Here is a 22,671-nt window from a genome sequence, read left to right on the forward strand (position 1 = left end):
TTGCTTTCAACGCATCGTTGCAGCACAGTAGTATATATTTGTATGTTCACAGCCAGCTTTTCCACGGTAAAAATTTTTTTTTCAAGGGGGAATGTCCCCCTTGGAGCACTCAGATTTACCGTGTAACACATTTCACACTGATTGTTAGTAAATTTTACCTCGAAAAAATGTGCTGTATTTCATTTTTACTCATGTTGGTTACACTGATTTTTTTAATAATGATAAAAACATTATTTATTATTTACAATAATTTTAAGCTGATTGCTGATTATTTTTTTCATATTCAGTTACTAATGATCCATCGTTCACTCAAGTCGTGTCTCATTTTTCTTTATTTTCTCAAAGTTTTATTAAATTGTATAAGTTATTTAATTTCTTCAAAAATGAATTTTCAAAAATGCGCAAACGATGTCCAGTCATTGGTCGATCAAATACGATTCAATTCAACGCCAGCGTATCCAGAATTCTCTGCATTTGTATCTAGGTTACGATCTTTTAAAAGTTTTCCTCCAAATACCGGTCAGAATAAGTACAAGCTCTCAGAATGCGGATTTTACTATATCAATCTCGATGACGCAGTTCAATGTCATTGGTGTGGAGTAATTCTACATAGTTTTGAAATCGATGATAATTGTTTTATAGAACATACCCGATTCTCACCAAAATGTTTATATGTATTATTAATGAAAGGTAATCAGTTTGTTCAAAAAGTCTTAAGTAAATATTGTAAAACCGAAGTTATTTGTAATTGTGAAACCGGTTCGTACGACACCATTTGTTAAATCATGTTTTTTTTATATAATATACTGTTTATAATATTTGCTGTATTGAATAAAAAAAAAAATAAAAAAAAATTGAATGTTTTATCTTAAATGTTTTATTATTCGATTTAATATCTTGTGGACGTATAGCCTAGCGGGTTAGTGCGTATATAATAATTTAAAATGTTTTTCAGGTATCAGGTTAGTAAGTATATGTAAATTCCCTCTCTAGTATGCACTAATTCGCTAACTGTACGTTCACATTTTTTGCATTTTTTTTTTATCCGAGTTTTTAGTATATAATATGACTGCAAAGGAAAAAACTAACAGTCCAATGTATAACTCCTAACAGTTATATCCTACTTTTTATTGTGTACTTTTTTAGCAAAAAAAAACTTCATTATGAGTCCACCAATAATTGTCTGTAAGTCTACATTCGACATCCGAGCTTTTAACAAGAAAAGTATTACAGTTGGATTACTAATTAATAAGCAGATTTCAATTATTTTATTATTAGAATGTAAACTTTCAAAGAAAATTATTACATTAAGTTTAGAAGAATGGTTCACACTGATGTCTGAATCTAATTACAATTCAATTATTAATAACCTAAATACCAGGGTGAGGCGTGTAAAGATTACCGATTCCTTTTCATATTCAATTAATGTTAAACAGAGTTCAATTACCCTACATCTAAACGAGGAATATATTACCTTGACACACGTAGATTTGTACCGGCTTCGTCAATTACAGAATTTGATTGATTTGTATGTGGTAGACAAGCAAAAACGTTTAGCAAATTATCAAATAACTTTCAACACTGCATATGACCTAATTAAAAATGATGTCCGTGGTCTGCCATCCACTTGTCAAAGGAACGAATTTACCAACCAATATATTCAAAACTATGATTTTAATTATTATAATCATTTACAGAACGATGACACATCGTTTTTATATGAAATATTACAATTTCATTTTAACACATTGTCCGATATGATTTTACAAGATCTAATAATATAAAATATATAAATATGTTTAATAATTATTTATTTAAAAAATAAAAACTTTTTTATTCAATAATAAACTTGCTTTTTTTTCTTAAATTACATGTTACCTTTAATCATAAAGAATAGTTTTAATGCGTTTTAGTTTCAAATTTTATGTTTTCAGTAAATAAGTAGATTAAATTTTGATAGTACAGAATTGATAGCAATGTTTCAATTAGAAATTTTTTTTCTCAGACATACTATATAGTTTATAGGTTTATGTTTTCCAAGACCTTTGAGTATTGAACAAATAAAAACATACATGTATAATAATATTTTGTTTTATTAAATGAAACTCATTTTTCCGTATAATAATCAAACAACCGTCTTGCTTTTAATAGTTTGACGCTTTGGATCGGTTAGTAATTTATCAAATATAATTTGCATTGTCTCATTAAGACCAGTATGAAGTGTTTGATCTTTTGATTCGTCGGTCGTATACAATCTAACAGTAGCTTCACTGAACTTCCATCTATTACAACAAATTATTTTATTTAAAAACAAAAGAAGTAAATAAAATCAGTAAAAAAAAAAACAGATTCAGCAATAGTTTTTAAATTTAAACCAATGTATTTACCTGTCCTTTACTGGTACATTCTCGATGTTAGTAACCTTATAATGACTTAGCACCCAAAGATCCTTTCCTTTTTCTTCAAAAGGCGTCTTTATTGTCACAACGCCATCTCCTTGTCTGAATGTTAGCGAATTAAATACTTCAACATCAAAATCTTCTGATCTCAAGCGTTCGCTGATATTATCTCTGTATGATGCATTCTATAAAAAAAAATAAATTATTTATGCTATCATTAGGAAAAAATATTATTTTTATTACCATTTTATTCTGCTTCTTTTTCATAGGTTTTTTAACACTTGTTTTTTCTGCAGAACGTTTTGATCCAGGTTTTGTTTTTGAAAAAGACGGTCTTATATCAATTGATTCGCTAAAATGTTCATTCTGTGAAACATAAAACATAGTATATTATTTTTTACTGTTTTTTTCCATTATATATTTTTTTCTATGTCCCAAGAATTATACCCAAAGCGTTGAGTAATGTTACGACGCACTTCCAATATACTATGTTATAATCAGTCATTTAATATTATTTTAAGAATTATAACCATAGCGTTGAGTGGTGTTACGACCGGCCTCCAATTTTCTATGGTTATAAGATATTTAATAAGTAGTTACTAACCTCTGAATCAGTTGAAGCAATTGTACGGTACGACATTTTATTTTGGTAGTATTTCTGTTGAACTGAGCTTCTTGTCCTGGGATGAAATCTTGAAGACTGGTGAATATTAGAGAATACCCTCTGTCTTTTATACACAGATTTTTACCACTACTTCAATAATTAAGTATACAAATGGTCATAGCCTTACATTATAGAAACCTGCTAAAACATGAACATACAGGTACAACAGCAAAATCACATTACATGACTTTAAATTGACGCTAACATAACCTATCCCAGCCAAATGTTTATGACATTCACCTTTTACCATGGTCAATACCCTCCTTGAATAAATTTCTACAATAACCTTACCTTAGATGGGTGCTGAAACATGTTCATATACAACAGCAAATTACATTACATGAATTTAAATTATTACAAACAGGATTTAAAATAAATTAGAATGTATACATTCATTCTCAAAAACCAATTATATTAAATGAATCTAAATTGCTGCTAATATAACCTACTCAGTCAAATGTTTTCACATTTACTTAATGTCAATGCCATTATAATATTAAAACAGGATGTAAAATAAGTTGAAATGTTTAAATCCATCACAAAAAATTCTAATGAGAGAAGAGAGGGTTATTTTCGGGTATAAAACCCAGAATTTCTTAGCTTATCGTCATCAGTTCAAGCAACAGCAGTTCCAAGAGCAGCCAGCAGCAGAACAGTCTTCTTCGCCAAAACAACAGCCAGCCAGCAGTTTACCAAACATCTTCAATAGCCAGTCAAAAGATTGTCAAAACAACTCTAACAAATAGACCAGCCATCATACTTAGAAAAAGTACCTCAATTTCTACAAGCTATGTAAGTACTTTTTTTTTTTATTGTTATTATTTAATTTAACATCATATTTCTTTTTTTTAAAAAATAAAATAGAATAATAACAATTTATTGTTGTAATGATAATACAGTTTTATAATATTACTATGGGTATTGAGTGTTTAGACTTAAAGATTTTTTTTCATAGATTATTTAAAATAAAAACATTAAAATAGAAGCAGTTGAAAGACGGTTTCTCAACTCTCACTTTTAGTCACTACTATAATATAAGCTGTTTTCTTTTTTTTTGTTAAGTTATGATCAAGTAACAATAATACGTTATAATTACACCATAGAGTAATAATACTAAAATGAATTACACCACGTCTACAGTATAGAAGATAACTGATGTACCATACTATCATAGATTTACATAGATAAGATAGAACATCGGGCTTATCATTCATCAATAATATTGATAATTATTACCTAACCTCAAAAATCTTTAATAGTCAATCTCTTTCATGATAATTACTATAGATACCGTTATCTAGTAGTTGTTGCACGATACCTTGTTTTTATCAATGTTAAAATACTATAGCTGATTATAAATATTTGTTATAGATAACGTGATTGTTGTATTACACGTGTAATATTATCTTACGTAAAATGTTTTAATATAAAAAATTTTTTTTATTATATTAAAATATTCAATAATGTTTAATGACTGTATAAAATATATCCTAAAACGTATATTATACACATATATAAATTTAAATTATTTTTTCTATAATGTTTTTTTTTATTGCTTTTACGTTAAGATTATTCGAAAGCTGCTGTCGCACGTTGATAGTAAACACGTAGTTGCTTTCGTGACAACGTAATGTTACCGTACGAACTCTACGATAGTTACAATCGCCCTATCTACTATTAACTAACATATAAATTATCACGTTTTTTTCTATTATCGTGTGACGTAGCTTCACTAGCAACTAAAATTTTATTTTTTATGATATAAATGCTATATTGTCTAATTTTTAAAGTTTTTTTATTTAGCTTTGAATAATATAATTAGTTATTATTATATATACGTATATACGTACATTCGTTGTTTTATAAATAATCGCTTTAATAATTAGATTTATATAATATTTTATATTTTATACTAATGTATTTAGTCAAAAATTACAGATAATGAATTTTTGGCATTCATATGATTTTTGTAATGAACAAATTCAATATTATGGAGAACAAATTGTAACCTTAACGAAGATGATTGATGAAAATAAGATTAAAGAAAGATATGAATATAAAGATCTCAAAAAAAAAATTAAAAACCTGAAATTCATTATTTATTTAAGTAGAACAAACTCTAACCCAAATTTTTCTTATATAAAAGATTTAAACGCAAAATTAGTTTTATTAAGAGAAGAAAAAATGGATATATGTAAAAAATATAGTGATTTATATGTTACGAATTTTCGTAAGCGAGAACACTGTTTCGGTAAAAGGTTAGATTTTATTACAACAGCAGAATCTAAGCGCGAAAGATTTAGATCAGGTTAAAATTTTTTTTTAAAAATTTGTTATGAATAATTAGTAATAATATTATAAGTTTATATTTATGTATATAGGTATTCAATGTAATTTTCTTTTTTTGATTAATACATACAAATTTTTAATATAAAAGTTAAAAAACATAAAAAATAGAAATATGTTGGAAATAAATTATTGTCATTAATATGCATTATTTTTTTTTATCTGGCAGATAGTTTACAAATTCTATATAATTTTTCCAGATTTTTTTTTTAAAAAAAAAGAAAAAACATGGAAGCCAAATCGTTAATTCACGAGCAAATCATTCAAATATTGGAACAGCAAAAAGAAAATGATCATGCTCAAGATGTTGACGAAAAAATGTTCTATTCCAATATTAAAAATATTAAAATAAAAATTCAAAAAGCGGTGCTGAAAGAAACCAGAAAAAGACTTATTGAAGAAAAACAGAATTTAATAAACGAATTTAAACATTTAACATATATAAATTATTTATGCGAGAAAAATATTCAAAAAGGTCTAAATAATTTATATAGTAAATTAGATAATGTCGAATAATATTCTGTTTTTCAATAAATAATTAAAATATTATTTTTTTTTTTGTTATTATTTATTATTTTATCATATAATTATTATTGTGTATATAAGATCTGCTGGTATGATAAATGTTTTCAAATAAAACTAATTTAATAAAAATGTTAGGAAAAGTGGTTTAGATTTAAAAAACGTATCAATTAGTTAGTTTTTGAAATTCTATGTAATTTTCAGAATCATGAACCCAGAAATAAACGTAATTAAAAGCAGAATTCTAGCAGCAGAACAGCAGGTGCGTGACAATAAACGCTATTATATCGAGAAACGGAAAGCATTTCGAAAAGTATTTGTAAAAATTAATGATAGTATGAAGAAAAATTCATTTTTTAAAAATAAATTGATAAATGAACATAATAGATTCGAAAACTATTCAAGTGAATGTAAAGCAGATATTCAGTGTCGGTTAACAGAACTAAACAATCGGTTAAGAGAATTAGAATCTGAGTAATTTCTTATTATATTAACCAATTCTTTTTTTCTTTGTAATAATTTAGAATTAATACTTTTATTATATTTTGAAAACAATATTCTGAATTGCTTGCATAAGATTTAAAAAAAAGAAGTTGATGTTATAATAAATTTACAATATTATGATTGCTTTTACCTATTTTTTTTTTTATTTAATCTATTTTTTCAGTTTCATAATGAAAAGAAAAACGGTTACAAAACACGAGCGAATGTCATCTTCTGATGAAGGTTTATTTGAAATCGAGAGATTTAAGAAATGTTCAAAAACATTTTTGATTAAGAATACTTTAAATTTTATAGACTACACGCTTTTTTTTAACTATGTTAGAGATAAATTAATTTTAAAGTTAAAAGAATCATGTTTACAATCATCTATAAAATTTAATTTACATGTGGATAGCGTATACGAAAGAATACTCACTCAAGAAGTTCGGGACATAGCTTTCAAAACTTCTAATACACTTGCATGTAATTCATCCGATTTCAATAAATTACTAAATGGAATGTTCAATAAATTATTATCTGAACAAGACCAGTTTTTAGCGAAAGGATCTGGGTGGTCCCTTAAAATTATAGATGTATTACAATTGAGAATTAATACAGTGAATCCTCTCAGAGGAGGAACGTATCTAGATCTACCTGAATATATAAAAGATAAAAGAGCAATTATAAATGTAAAAAATAACGATGCTAAATGTTTTAAATATTCAATACTATCTAAGTTTGATAATCGATCGAATAAAACTTATTTGAATAAGAAATATTTTAAAATGTTAGAAACAAAAAGTGGTTTAGATTTTAAATGTATTGATTTTCCAACACCAATCAGTCAGATGAAAAAATTTGAATGTACAAACGATGTATCAATTAATATTTATAGTTTAAATGATAAAAAACATATTTTTCCTTTGTATATTTGTAATACTGAAAGAAAAAAACATTTCGATCTTTTTCTGTTCAATAATGATGAAACATCACATTACTGTTATATAAAAAATTTTTCAAGATTCGTTAGAAGTCAGAAAACTAAAAATTAATGACTTAATGACTCAGTTTAAAAGCGTTATCTAGCGGAACAAAATACAGCAGTATTATTATTTTCATTGATTTATTTACCACTAGATGACGCTTTTTGTTTTTATCGATTGTAGATATATATATAGTTTTCAAAACAGACTAATTAGGATCAGGAGATCATGTGAAATAATTAATTCGACTTAGTAAAAAAACTGATATTTTATTTTATTAAAAAATAAATAAATAAATAAATAAATATTATACATAAAAAAAACATTATTTTAAAATATCTGATGATGTTATCCACGAATTTTGACTTGAATCAAAACCTAACCATTTAACAAACATTTTATTCCCAACTTTTTTTACAATACGTTCAATGAGAAAGGTGTTTGGAAAATCAGTTAATTTAATTTCCTGTTCATAAAAACCACCTAAAATTACACTGCCTGATTCATCCTTTAGTTGATAAGTAACTGGATTTGTCTGTAAAACTTTTGAAACTGTAAATATTTCCGTTGTCCAATTTGGTGTATATCCTTTAGTAAATATATGTTTATACTTAGATATTCGTACTTTATCGTTAACTTTAAATTTTGGTTTATACAATGTTTCAGAAATTATATATGTGTTAAATTTAATTCTGTTTGTATCCATTCGAGCTTCACTAGGTGTACATTTGATTGTTCTGTGTTTTGTGTTATTATAGTTATGTGTAATTTTTGATATTGTATTGTACCAATTCCATGTGCCTGTTGCAGTAAAATGTCTATATATATTATTTTTAAGAGTTCGAATCACACGTTCCGCGATTGAACATTTGATAACACTGTATGAACTGTAATGTTTAATTTTATTTTTTTTCATTAAATCTTGGAATTGGACATTGTAAAATTCTGTACCATTATCTGTCTGTAAAAATTTTGGTTTAGCTTTTTTCAATATATTAAACATTCCTTTTGTACATTCTTTACCTGATTTATTTTTCAGCGGTTCCACAAATACATATTTGCTATATGTGTCTATAACAATTAATATGAATTTAAAACCATAATTTTTTTTAGAATGAGATTGCATATCCATTAAATCAGCTTGCCAGAGGTCGTCAATAAACCGTGTTACCACACTACGTCTAGGAAATATTTTTCTCGCTGGTCGATGTAGCTCGTTAGCTATACTCTCTAAGGTTGTCATTATACTATAATATTTCTCTCACGCAGTTCTTCTAAAATAGATATAATTTCATTATTGACACCAGTATTACCAACACTTTGTGATGATGTCAGAAGATTTAATCTAGTTACTAGCTCATTCGGATCGTCATAATAAACTAATTGTGTTTGAGGTAATACATCTTTATATAAACCTCTGCCTGTCTTAGGATCAGGTGATGAAGTAAAATTAATCATATCTGTAGACATGTGATCTGCAGGTGAAAAACTGCTTGCTGATTGATTAAAATCAAATGGTTCAATTTCTTGTGTTATTTTTCTACGTTTAGCGTTAAATAACCCAAAAGGAGTAGAAGGTAAAGTATTGTTAAATGATTTTAAGCTAATTCGAGGAGTTGTATTCTCATTAATTTTAGCTATTTCTTCGTTAAACTGTTTTTCCTCCATTTTCATTCGATCATACAACGGTTTTACAACAGTCATCCATTTATGGTACCTCGAGGTTCTAGGTTTTCCATCTGCTTTTAAATGGACTCCAGAAGTTTTCAAAATATTGTAATAAGATTCTATATCTTCTATAGTTGTTTTTTTTGGTTCCTTCTCACATAATAAAGACCATAGTCCTGGTGTAAATTTATAATATTTATTAAGCAGCAATAATTTACCGTGACTAAAAGTTGCAGAGTGTTTTCCTATTTTATACGAATCACTATCTTTATCATAATGCAAACCATAGGATTTATCATAACGCGTTGATTTAGGACGGTTATTTAAAAAATTTTCAAATGGTGAATTTAATTCGTTACCATCATCATCTTCACTAGTACATGAGGTTTCTGATTTATTTTCTAGCTCAGTTGACTGTGTGTTCCATATTTCATTTTGTTTTGTATGTGTACTCAATGGTTCAATTATTGGCTTAAATGCTTCACGGAAATAGTTTTCAGAATCTATAACACCGCGTTTCATTTCCATTATTTTTCGTTTAATATTTTTTTTTGATGTTATTAAATTTTCCAACAAGACTTTTTCTTTGTTCATTGTAAATAATAAATGTAATATACCTGTATCGTGTGACTACCGATAACACTATGCAGATAATTACTTTGTGACGGTATATTTATATATGAGTATAAGCATATAAAATTATCTTATTTTAATGAACGTATGAAAACCACATCTATACCTTCCTTCATTAATTTCCCGAGTTTTATCGATGACCATAAACCCATAATCACTATGATTCCAACATAAATGAGAAATTTTGCGAAATTCTGAGAAATCCATATCTGTAGATGAATGATCGTTGAATATATGTCGTAAATTTGTATCATCTTGTTTCAGTATTATTAAGAAGTTTGCGTTATCTCTTACTAGCTGTTTGGTTATTTTAGAATATGTCTGTGCTAAATAAAATACAGAGCTAGCACCCGAATGTCTACCCATACTAAAGTATTCTCTAATTACGGACTGTGGACCACATATCACATCGTCAAAAATGATGATGGAATTTTTCTTGGTTAAGTTTGGTTTTATAACCTTATCAGCGCTTGTAAATATGAAAAAATTAGCACCCTTTATATCATCTATTATTTTTTTCAATAAAACATATTTTTCCTGATTAGAGGTTTTTGAGTATAAATAAATATTTTCAAATCTTAACCCGTTTGCATGTGTGATCAGATTATACATTATATTTGTTTTTCCTGAACCACTGGGGCCAACTAGTATAGCACGTATAGTATCGGGTAATAACGAACCATGTCTTGATGGTTTTTTTACTACCTGAACATCTACATTTATAACATCTAATTTTTCTTTCTGCTCAATCAAATTCATATTATTTTCATATAAATACTCTAGATTTTTTAAATTTATAGCCAGTTATAGATGGCGTGTTCAACTCGCAAGTGTAAGTCAGACAAGACTGGAAAAGGATTAGTAAACTCTCTTATAAATAGTCTCCCGTTCGAAGCCCATGTTTCAGGCTATCAGTATTGCGGCCCTGGTACAAAATTAAAAAAGAGACTAGATCGTGGTGATAAAGGAATAAACCCATTGGATGCTGCTTGTCGTGATCACGATATTGTGTATGCAACGAGTAAAAATTTAGACGATAGACATAAAGCTGATAAAGTGCTAGAAAATCGTGCTTGGGAGAGATTTAAAGCAAAAGATACACCTAGAAAAGAGAAATTAGTTGCGTACGCAGTAACAAACGCAATGAAAGCTAAAAGAAAAATAGGTATGGGTTGCAAACGGAAACGTGCTATAAAAACAAATTGTATACTAGCAGCGAAAAAAAAAAGAATCTCAAAGAAAAAGAATGGTGGTAAAAGGCTGATTTTAGCACCGAGGCAGTCAGGAGGTGTAATTCCCTTAATACCTATATTTGCAGGATTGTCGGCACTTGGTAGTTTGATGTCTGGAGGTGCTAGTGTGTATAATGCTGTTCAAAATTCAAAAAGAAAAAAAGGCAGTGGTTTGAAATCAAACAAAAATAGGTTAAGAAAAAAAAACTGATGATCACGCTACCTAACAGACCGCTTTCGTCTCAAGATATTATAAAATATGTCGGAAAGTTGAAAATCAATCATTTCCGTGGAGTCTTTTCACGTGATAACTTACCTAAAAAACCGCATACGATTGAATGTGGTGTATTAAACTTGGATATATCTTCAGGCGACGGAAGTCATTGGGTAGCGTTTTATAAATATAAGGACAAAGTTGTTTATTTCGATAGCTTTGGTGATTTACCACCACCAATTGAATTACAACATTATTTTCATGAGTTTAAAATAGTATACAACTATTCTAACTATCAAGATTTCAATACATTTAACTGCGGTCATTTATGTCTTGAATTTTTACAATGTATGAATCTGTTACATTAAGTTTGACTGGAAATACAACTATATTATCAACGAATTATTTTCCGTCCCTAAATGTTTACGAGGATTCAGAAATAGCTTTGTTATCTTTGCAAACGTGCAATTCATTTCCAAATATTATAAATCCAACTAATAACCGGCTGAGAATAAAATCAATTCCTCCAGATAGAATAGCAAAAATTCAATTTTTTATACCAGTCGAATGCCGTGACATAGAAGATATTAACAAATATATGGTAGAAGAGTTATCTCAAGTCAATAAAGTCTACGGAACAAAGCTGACATTCAGTGTACGTATTGATCCTGTCGATTTTAGAACGTATATAAAATGTAATGGAATACTAAACTTTGAGCATCCGTATAGTATAGCACCTGTTTTTGGGTATAGAAAGAAAGTTTGTGGACCGTTTCATGAAGAACATCGATCGGATAAAGCTGCAAATTTAAACACAATTAATTCTATAAAAGTAATGTGTAATATAGCACATGGGTCATTCAACAACCAACTTCAAAGCCATTCGATATATGAGTTTTTCCCAAGTGGGAGAAGAGGAACAAAGGTTGTTCAATCTCCGGTAAACCTTATATATTACAGATTAAACAAAACAGATATTAATTCAATTACTGTTCAGTTAGTTGACCAAAACAATAATCCAATTGACAATTTTAACGAAACGTTAACAGTTGTTCTGCATATTAAACGTCACGGATCTCATCATTAAATTTATATCTTAGATTTTGTAATGTATGAGTCAGTTACTTTAAGTTTAACTGGGAATGCTACCATATTATCTGTAAATTATTTTCCACCTATAAACCTTTACGAGGACTCAGAAATAGCTTTGTTATGTTTACAGTCATTTAATTCGTTTCCAAATATTAATGATAATAATAATAAATTTTCTATACAAGTAGCTGAGAATGAAAACAATAATGATCCTATGATATGTTTTATTACATTGGAAGAGGGTTGTTATGAAATTGAAGATATTAAGCAACGAGTTAAGAAGCAAATAGATGACTATAATAGTAAAAACTTAACCAATTTAACATTCGACATTACAGTTGATCCTAACGATTTCAGATCGTATATAAAATGTAATGGGATACTACACTTTGAGCATCCGTATAGTATAGCACCTGTATTCGGTTTTGAAAAACGAGTATATAAGCCACACAATGAAATTCTTCGATCGGAAAAAGCTGTAAATTTAAACACAATTAATTCTATAAAAGTAATGTGTAATATAGCTCAAGGATCATTCAACAACCATCTTCAGAGTCATTCGATTTATGAGTTTTTCCCAAGTGAAAGGACAGGGTTGAAAGTAATTCAGTCACCACCAAATTTAATATATTACAAATTGAATAAAACAAATATTGATTCGATAACCGTTCAGTTAGTTGATCAAGATCATAATCCGATTGATAATTTTGCTGAGGCATTGACAATTGTGTTACATATTAAACGTTACGGATCTTGAGATGGGTTTAAAATTCAATATAAACCCACTACTTCGGATCAGTACAACTAGTCATAAGACTAAAGTGCTACCAGCAACATCAAATCAAATAAAAAAATTGACGGTGAAGAATAAAAAAATTTTACAAGCTTTGGGTTATCAATTAAAGCAGAATGCCTGAAAGTGATATTTTGGATATAACTTCACAGTACGAAACGGATTCTAAAATTACAAAAATTGAATATCATTCATACGCACCGTATACAACATCATTTAATAATAATGATGAAATACGTATATCGATCCAGCAAACGGATGTCTATCCATATCTACACGAAAGCTTTATTTTTTTGGAAGGAATAATTACTGATGCTACCAAAGTGAAACTAACTAATAACGGTTACTCTTACCTTTTTGAGCAAATACGGTTGGAAATCAATGGGATAGAAGTAGATAGCACGCGTGTTCTTGGAATCACTAGCTCGTTGAAAGGTTACTTATCCGGTACGCCAGACAACTACAATTGCTATGAAAATGCTGGCTGGAATTTTAAAAACGCAACGCAATCAGAAAATGATAAAGGTGAATTTAGTGCTTGCATTCCATTGAAATATTGGTTAGGTTTGTTTGAAGATTATAAAAGAATATTAGTGAATTCTAGATTGGAATTAATATTAACTCGAAGTCATAGCGATTTAAATGCTTTAAGTTTAAAAACTGGTGTAACTGCTTCTGAAGGTAAAGTCGTTTTAAATAAAATAGCCTGGATGGTTCCACATATAACTGTTGACGATGAAGAAAGGTTAAAATTATTGAAACTTATAGAAAAAGAAAAAAGTTTGTTTATTCCTTTTAGATCTTTTGAGACTTTTGAATATCCTGAACTCGGAACCGCTAAAAAAGTTGTATGGAATTTGAAAACTGCTTCAAAATTAGAAAAACCACGATTTATCATAATTGGATTGCAAAAAGGACGCAAAAATATGTTATCGAAAGATTGTAGTATATTTGACCATTGTAATTTAACAAACGTTAAAGTATTTCTGAACTCGATAGCTTATCCATACAATAATTTGAATTTAGATTTTACTAAAAATAATTTCACTTTATTATATAATATGTATACATCGTTTCAAGAATCGTACTATGAAAAAAGTATTCGTAACCCGATATTGAGTCCTTCTACTTTTCTGACAAACGCTCCAATTATAGTCATCGATACTTCGAAACAGAACGATTCAGCTACTGCCTCGGCAGTGGATGTTCTATTGGAAATTGAAGCTTCAGAATCGCTTGCAGGTGTAACTGCTTACTGTTTATTAATTCATGATCGTATTGTAGAATATGTACCTTTTACTAGAGAAGTAAGGAAACTTGTGTAAATATAATTAAGAATTAATTTTTAACAATAAAAACTATTATTTAATAATTCGTGTTCTTTACTTGAAATAATTATTTTAGTTTTAAGATTTGCTAAAAAATTTGCTACACGAAGACAAAATTTGGTAGAAAATCTCTGTTTGTGTTACACGGTAAATCTGAGTGCTCCAAGGGGGACATGGCTGTGAACATACAAATATATACTACTCAGCACGTTTATTCGTCCCACGGTTATCTCTTTTCTCCAGTGTAAAGAAGGCAGTCCTCGTTTCCTTTCTACGCATCGTTGCTTCCTGTATCTTCTTCCTACTGGCATCTGTATTCTTTTGTGTAATCAAGTCAGTTCTTGTAACAGATATCACATTGATATGGATTTTCGCCAGTGTGTGTCCTTGTATGGTTTTATAAACCTACTGCAAAGAAAACCCTTTATCATAGATAGCTCATTTATACGGCTCTTCAGCAGGAATCATTCTTTTGTGCCATTTTTCATAAATCATATTTGAAAATTCACATAATGCTTCATTATATCCAGGGTTGCAGAACGATAATTCGTCCCACGGTTATCTCTTTTCTCCAGTGTAAAGAAGGCAGTCCTCGTTTCCTTTCTACGCATCGTTGCTTCCTGTATCTTCTTCCTACTGGCATCTGTATTCTTTTGTGTAATCAAGTCAGTTCTTGTAACAGATATCACATTGATATGGATTTTCGCCAGTAAGTGTCCTTGTATGGTTTTATAAACCTACTGCAAGAGAAAACCCATTATCACAGATAGCTCATTTACACGGCTCTTCAGCAGGAATCATTCTTTTGTGCCATTTGTCATAAATCATATTTGAAAATTCACATAATGCTTCATTATATCCAGGGTTGCAGAACGATAATTCGTCCCACGGTTATCTCTTTTCTCAAGTGTAAAGAAGGCAGTCCTCGTTTCCTTTCTACGCATCGTTGCTTCCTGTATCTTCATCCTACTGGCATCTGTATTCTTTTGTGTAATCAAGTCAGTTCTTGTAACAGATATCACATTGATATGGATTTTCGCCAGTGTGTGTCCTTGTATGGTTTTATAAACCTACTGCAAGAGAAAACCCTTTATCACAGATAGCTCATTTACACGGCTCTTCAGCAGGAATCATTCTTTTGTGCCATTTGTCATAAATCATATTTGAAAATTCACATAATGCTTCATTATACCCAGAGTTGCTGCACGATTATTTGTCCCACGGTTATCTCTTTTCTCCAGTGTAAAGAAGGCAGTCCTCGTTTGCTTTCAACGCGTCGTTGCTGCATGTATCATCTGCCCACTGGCATCTATAGTTTCAAGCGTAAATGAGGCAGTTATCGGTTGCTTTCAACGCATCGTTGCAGCACGTTTATTCGTCCCACGGTTATCTCTTTTCTCCAGTGTAAAGAAGGCAGTCCTCGTTTCCTTTCTACGCATCGTTGCTTCCTGTATCTTCTTCCCACTGGCATCTGTATTCTTTTGTTTAATCTAGTCAGTTCTTGTAACAGATATCACATTGATATGGTTTTTCTCAAGTGTGTGTCCTTGTATGGTTTTATAAACCTACTGCAAGAGAAAACCCTTTATCACAGATAGCACATTTATACGGCTCTTCAGCAGGAATCATTCTTTTGTGCTGTTTGTCATAAATCATATTTGAAAATTCACCTAATGCTTCATTATACCCAGGGTTGCTGCACGATTATTCGTCCCACCGTTATCTCTTTTCTCCAGTGTAAAGAAGGCAGTCCTCGTTTCCTTTCTACGCATCGTTGCTTCCTGTATCTTTTTCCTACTGGCATCTGTATTCTTTTGTGTAATCAAGTCAGTTCTTGTAACAGATATCACATTGATATGGTTTTTCGCCAGTGTGTGTCCTTGTATGGTTTTATAAACCTACTGCAAGAGAAAACCCTTTATCACAGATAGCACATTTATACTGCTTTTCAGCAGGAACCATTCTTTTGTGCCATTTGTTATAAATCATATTTGAAAATTCACATAATGCTTCATTATACCCAGAGTTGCTGCACGATTATTTGTCCCACGGTTATCTCTTTTCTCCAGTGTAAAGAAGGTAGTCCTCGTTTGCTTTCAACGCGTCGTTGATGCATGTATCATCTGCCCACTGGCATCTGTAGTTTCAAGCGTAAATGAGGCAGTTATCGGTTGCTTTCAACGCATCATTGCAGCACGTTTATTCATCTCACGGTTATCTCTTTTCTCCAGTGTAAAGAAGGCAGTCCTCGTTTCCTTTCTACGCATCGTTGCTTCCTGTATCTTCTTCCTACTGGCATCTGTATTCTTTTGTGTAATCAAGTCAGTTCTTGTAACAGATATCACATTGATATGAATTTTCGCCAGTGTGTGTCCTTGTATGGTTTTATAAACCTACTGCAAAGAAAACCCTTTATCATAGATAGCTCATTTATACGGCTCTTCAGCAGGAATCATTCTTTTGTGCCATTTGTCATAAATCATATTTGAAAATTCACATAATGCTTCATTATATCCAGGGTTGCAGAACGATAATTCGTCCCACGGTTATCTCTTTTCTCCAGTGTAAAGAAGGCAGTCCTCGTTTCCTTTCTACGCATCGTTGCTTCCTGTATCTTCTTCCTACTGGCATCTGTATTCTTTTTGTAATCAAGTCAGTTCTTGTAACAGATATCACGTTGATATGGATTTTCGCCAGTGTGTGTCCTTGTATGGTTTTATAAACCTACTGCAAGAGAAAACCCTTTATCATAGATAGCAAATTTATACGGCTCTTCAGCAGGAATCATTCTTTTGTGCCATTTGTCATAAATCATATTTGAATATTCACCTAATGCTTCATTATACCCAGGGTTGCTGCACGATTATTCGTCTCACGGTTATCTCTTTTCTCCAGTGTAAAGAAGGCAGTCCTCGTTTCCTTTCTACGCATCGTTGCTGCCTGTATCTTCTTCCTACTGGCATCTGTATTCTTTTGTGTAATCAAGTCAGTTCTTGTAACAGATATCACATTGATATGGTTTTTCTCAAGTTTGTGTCCTTGTATGGTTTTATAAACCTACTGCAAGAGAAAACCCATTATCACAGATAGCTCATTTACACGGCTCTTCAGCAGGAATCATTCTTTTGTGCCATTTGTCATAAATCATATTTGAAAATTCACATAATGCTTCATTATATCCAGGGTTGCAGAACGATAATTCGTCCCACTGTTATCTCTTTTCTCAAGTGTAAAGAAGGCAGTCCTCGTTTCCTTTCTACGCATCGTTGCTTCCTGTATCTTCATCCTACTGGCATCTGTATTCTTTTGTGTAATCAAGTCAGTTCTTGTAACAGATATCACATTGATATGGATTTTCGCCAGTGTGTGTCCTTGTATGGTTTTATAAACCTACTGCAAGAGAAAACCCTTTATCACAGATAGCTCATTTACACGGCTCTTCAGCAGGAATCATTCTTTTGTGCCATTTGTCATAAATCATATTTGAAAATTCACATAATGCTTCATTATACCCAGAGTTGCTGCACGATTATTTGTCCCACGGTTATCTCTTTTCTCCAGTGTAAAGAAGGCAGTCCTCGTTTGCTTTCAACGCGTCGTTGCTGCATGTATCATCTGCCCACTGGCATCTATAGTTTCAAGCGTAAATGAGGCAGTTATCGGTTGCTTTCAACGCATCGTTGCAGCACGTTTATTCGTCCCACGGTTATCTCTTTTCTCCAGTGTAAAGAAGGCAGTCCTCGTTTCCTTTCTACGCATCGTTGCTTCCTGTATCTTCTTCCCACTGGCATCTGTATTCTTTTGTTTAATCTAGTCAGTTCTTGTAACAGATATCACATTGATATGGTTTTTCTCAAGTGTGTGTCCTTGTATGGTTTTATAAACCTACTGCAAGAGAAAACCCTTTATCACAGATAGCACATTTATACGGCTCTTCAGCAGGAATCATTCTTTTGTGCTGTTTGTCATAAATCATATTTGAAAATTCACCTAATGCTTCATTATACCCAGGGTTGCTGCACGATTATTCGTCCCACCGTTATCTCTTTTCTCCAGTGTAAAGAAGGCAGTCCTCGTTTCCTTTCTACGCATCGTTGCTTCCTGTATCTTTTTCCTACTGGCATCTGTATTCTTTTGTGTAATCAAGTCAGTTCTTGTAACAGATATCACATTGATATGGTTTTTCGCCAGTGTGTGTCCTTGTATGGTTTTATAAACCTACTGCAAGAGAAAACCCTTTATCACAGATAGCACATTTATACTGCTTTTCAGCAGGAACCATTCTTTTGTGCCATTTGTTATAAATCATATTTGAAAATTCACATAATGCTTCATTATACCCAGAGTTGCTGCACGATTATTTGTCCCACGGTTATCTCTTTTCTCCAGTGTAAAGAAGGTAGTCCTCGTTTGCTTTCAACGCGTCGTTGATGCATGTATCATCTGCCCACTGGCATCTGTAGTTTCAAGCGTAAATGAGGCAGTTATCGGTTGCTTTCAACGCATCATTGCAGCACGTTTATTCATCTCACGGTTATCTCTTTTCTCCAGTGTAAAGAAGGCAGTCCTCGTTTCCTTTCTACGCATCGTTGCTTCCTGTATCTTCTTCCTACTGGCATCTGTATTCTTTTGTGTAATCAAGTCAGTTCTTGTAACAGATATCACATTGATATGAATTTTCGCCAGTGTGTGTCCTTGTATGGTTTTATAAACCTACTGCAAAGAAAACCCTTTATCATAGATAGCTCATTTATACGGCTCTTCAGCAGGAATCATTCTTTTGTGCCATTTGTCATAAATCATATTTGAAAATTCACATAATGCTTCATTATATCCAGGGTTGCAGAACGATAATTCGTCCCACGGTTATCTCTTTTCTCCAGTGTAAAGAAGGCAGTCCTCGTTTCCTTTCTACGCATCGTTGCTTCCTGTATCTTCTTCCTACTGGCATCTGTATTCTTTTTGTAATCAAGTCAGTTCTTGTAACAGATATCACATTGATATGGATTTTCGCCAGTGTGTGTCCTTGTATGGTTTTATAAACCTACTGCAAGAGAAAACCCTTTATCATAGATAGCAAATTTATACGGCTCTTCAGCAGGAATCATTCTTTTGTGCCATTTGTCATAAATCATATTTGAATATTCACCTAATGCTTCATTATACCCAGGGTTGCTGCACGATTATTCGTCTCACGGTTATCTCTTTTCTCCAGTGTAAAGAAGGCAGTCCTCGTTTCCTTTCTACGCATCGTTGCTGCCTGTATCTTCTTCCTACTGGCATCTGTATTCTTTTGTGTAATCAAGTCAGTTCTTGTAACAGATATCACATTGATATGGTTTTTCTCAAGTTTGTGTCCTTGTATGGTTTTATAAACCTACTGCAAGAGAAAACCCCTTTATCACAGATAGCACATTTATACTGCTTTTCAGCAGGAACCATTCTTTTGTGCCATTTGTCATAAATCATATTTGAAAATTCACATAATGCTTCATTATACCCAGGGTTGCTGCACGATTATTCGTCCCACGGTTATCTCTTTTCTCCAGTGTATAGAAGAAAGTCCTATTTTCCTTTCTACGCTTTGTTGCTTCATGTATCTTCTTCCCACTGGCATCTGTATTCTTTTGTGTAATGTAGTCAGTTCTTGTAACAGATATCACATTGATATGGATTTTCGCCAGTGTGTGTCCTTGTATAGTTTTATAAACCTACTGCAAAGAAAACCCTTTATCATATATAGCTCATTTATACGGCTCTTCAGCAGGAATCATTCTTTTGTGTCATTTGTCATAAATCATATTTGAAAATTCACAAAATGCTTCATTATACCCAGAGTTGCTGCACGATTATTTGTCCCACGGTTATCTCTTTTCTCCAGTGTAAAGAAAGCAGTCCTCGTTTGCTTTCAACGCCTCGTTGCCGCATGTATCTTCTGCCCACTGGCATCTGTATTTTCAAGCGTAAATTAGGCAGTTATCGGTTGCTTTCAACGCATCGTTGCAGCACGTTTATTAGTCTCACGGTTATCTCTTTTCTCCAGTTTAAAATGACAGTCCTCGTTTCCGTTCTACGCTTCGCTACTCCATGTATCTTCTTTCCACTGGCATATGTATTCTTTTGTGTAATCAAGTCAGTTCTTGTAACAGATATCACATTGATATGGATTTTCGCCAGTGTGTGTCCTTGTATGGTTTTATAAACCTACTGCAAGAGAAAACCCCTTTATCACAGATAGCACATTTATACTGCTTTTCAGCAGGAATCATTCTTTTGTGTCATTTGTCATAAATCATATTTGAAAATTCACATAATGCTTCATTATTCTTAGAGTTGCTGCACGATTATTTGTCCCACGGTTATCTCTTTTCTCCAGTGTAAAAAAGGCAGTCCTCGTTTGCTTTCAACGCCTCGTTGCTGCATGTATCTTCTGCCCACTGGCATCTGTATTTCAAGCGTAAATTAGGCAGTTATCGGTTACTTTCAACGCATCGTTGCAGCACGTTTATTCGTCCCACGGTTATCTCTTTTCTCCAGTGTAAAGAAGGCAGTCCTCGTTTCCTTTCTACGCATCGTTGCTTCCTGTATCTTTTTCCTACTGGCATCTGTATTCTTTTGTGTAATCAAGTCAGTTCTTGTAACAGATATCACATTGATATGGTTTTTCGCAAGTGTGTGTCCTTGTATGGTTTTATAAACCTACTGCAAGAGAAAACCCTTTATCATAGATAGCAAATTTATACGGCTCTTCAGCAGGAATCATTCTTTTGTGCCATTTGTCATAAATCATATTTGAAAATTCACCTTATGCTTCATTTTACCCAGGGTTGCTGCGCGATTATTTGTCCCACGGTTATCTCTTTTCTCCAGTGTAAAGAAGGCAGTCCTATTTTCCGTTCTACGCTTCGTTGCTTCATGTATCTTCTTCCCACTGGCATCTGTATTCTTTTGTGTAATCTAGTCAGTTCTTGTAACAGATATCACATTGATATGGTTTTTCGCCAGTGTGTGTCCTTGTATGGTTTTATAAACCTACTGCAAGAGAAAACCCTTTATCACAGATAGCACATTATACTGCTTTTCAGCAGGAACCATTCTTTTGTGCCATTTGTCATAAATCATATTTGAAAATTCACATAATGCTTCATTATACCCAGGGTTGCTGCACGATTATTTGTCCCACGGTTATCTCTTTTCTCCAGTGTAAAGAAGGCAGTCCTCGTTTGCTTTCAACGCGTCGTTGCTGCATGTATCATCTGCCTACTGGCATCTGTAGTTTCAAGCGTAAATGAGGCAGTTATCGGTTGCTTTCAACGCATCGTTGCAGCACGTTTATTCGTCCCACGGTTATCTCTTTTCTCCAGTGTAAAGAAGGCAGTCCTCGTTTCCTTTCTACGCATCGTTGCTTCCTGTATCTTCTTCCTACTGGCTTCTGTATTCTTTTGTGTAATCAAGTCAGTTCTTGTAACAGATATCACATTGATATGGATTTTCGCCAGTGTGTGTCCTTGTATGGTTTTATAAAACTACTGCAAGAGAAAACCCTTTATCATAGATAGCTCATTTATACGGCTCTTCAGCAGGAATCATTCTTTTGTGCCATTTTTCATAAATCATATTTGAAAATTCACATAATGCTTCATTATACCCAGGGTTGCTGAAGGATTATTCGTCCCACGGTTATCTCTTTTCTCCAGTGTATAGAAGAAAGTCCTATTTTCCTTTCTACGCTTTATGTATCTTCTTCCCACTGGCATCTGTATTCTTTTGTTTAATCTAGTCAGTTCTTGTAACAGATATCACATTGATATGGATTTTCGCCAGTGTGTGTCCTTGTATGGTTTTATAAACCTACTGCAAGAGAAAACCCTTTATCATAGATAGCAAATTTATACGGCTCTTCAGCAGGAATCATTCTTTTGTGCCATTTGTCATAAATCATATTTGAAAATTCACCTAATGCTTCATTATACCCAGGGTTGCTGCACGATTATTCGTCTCACGGTTATCTCTTTTCTCCAGTGTAAAGAAGGCAGTCCTCGTTTCCTTTCTACGCATCGTTGCTTCCTGTATCTTCTTCCTACTGGCATCTGTATTCTTTTGTGTAATCAAGTCAGTTCTTGTAACAGATATCACATTGATATGGTTTTTCTCAAGTGTGTGTCCTTGTATGGTTTTATAAACCTACTGCAAGAGAAAACCCCTTTATCACAGATAGCACATTTATACTGCTTTTCAGCAGGAACCATTCTTTTGTGCCATTTGTCATAAATCATATTTGAAAATTCACATAATGCTTCATTATACCCAGGGT

At 31.9% G+C, this 22,671-nt stretch overlaps 2 protein-coding genes across 4 annotated transcripts; one reads left to right on the forward strand and one right to left on the reverse strand.

The window, feature by feature from the left end:
* Positions 1-2,073: 2,073 nt before the first annotated feature.
* On the reverse strand, positions 2,074-3,469 carry LOC132937228 (uncharacterized). Its single transcript, XM_061004044.1, has 4 exons — positions 3,004-3,469; positions 2,643-2,765; positions 2,388-2,584; positions 2,074-2,282 (listed from the first exon to the last, which is right to left on the reverse strand). Exons 1-4 carry the CDS (start codon positions 3,037-3,039, stop codon positions 2,126-2,128), a joined length of 513 nt encoding a protein of 170 aa, XP_060860027.1. The 5' UTR covers positions 3,040-3,469; the 3' UTR covers positions 2,074-2,125.
* Positions 3,470-3,472: 3 nt separating this feature from the next.
* Positions 3,473-7,638, forward strand: LOC132937227 (uncharacterized). 3 transcript variants are annotated; one of them, XR_009663638.1, is made up of 2 exons: positions 3,473-3,855; positions 5,610-6,553. XR_009663638.1 is itself a non-coding variant. In XM_061004042.1 (2 exons), the coding sequence occupies exon 2, from the start codon at positions 6,606-6,608 to the stop codon at positions 7,464-7,466; it is 861 nt and encodes a 286-aa protein (XP_060860025.1). In that variant the 5' UTR covers positions 3,473-3,855; positions 6,599-6,605; the 3' UTR covers positions 7,467-7,638. The 3 variants fall into 3 exon arrangements, 1 of the variants encoding a protein (XP_060860025.1); XR_009663639.1 differs by having other exon boundaries at positions 6,136-6,553; XM_061004042.1 differs by lacking the exon at positions 5,610-6,553 and adding an exon at positions 6,599-7,638.
* Positions 7,639-22,671: the final 15,033 nt, after the last annotated feature.

This window comes from Metopolophium dirhodum, chromosome 1 (genome assembly GCF_019925205.1).
Source record: "Metopolophium dirhodum isolate CAU chromosome 1, ASM1992520v1, whole genome shotgun sequence".
Classification (NCBI taxonomy): Eukaryota; Metazoa; Arthropoda; class Insecta; order Hemiptera; family Aphididae; genus Metopolophium; species Metopolophium dirhodum.

Bases quoted from the DNA above. Each gene is read 5' to 3' on its own strand.
- LOC132937228 (XM_061004044.1), bottom strand. From the start codon at position 3,039: ATGTCGTACCGTACAATTGCTTCAACTGATTCAGAG. The intron at 2,766-3,003 runs GTTAGTAACTAC...TATGTTTCACAG, and splicing joins TTGCTTCAACTGATTCAGAG to AATGAACATTTTAGCGAATC. The intron at 2,283-2,387 runs GTAAATACATTG...TTGTTGTAATAG, and splicing joins AATGTACCAGTAAAGGACAG to ATGGAAGTTCAGTGAAGCTA.
- LOC132937227 (XM_061004042.1), top strand. From the start codon at position 6,606: ATGAAAAGAAAAACGGTTACAAAACACGAGCGAATGTCATCTTCTGAT.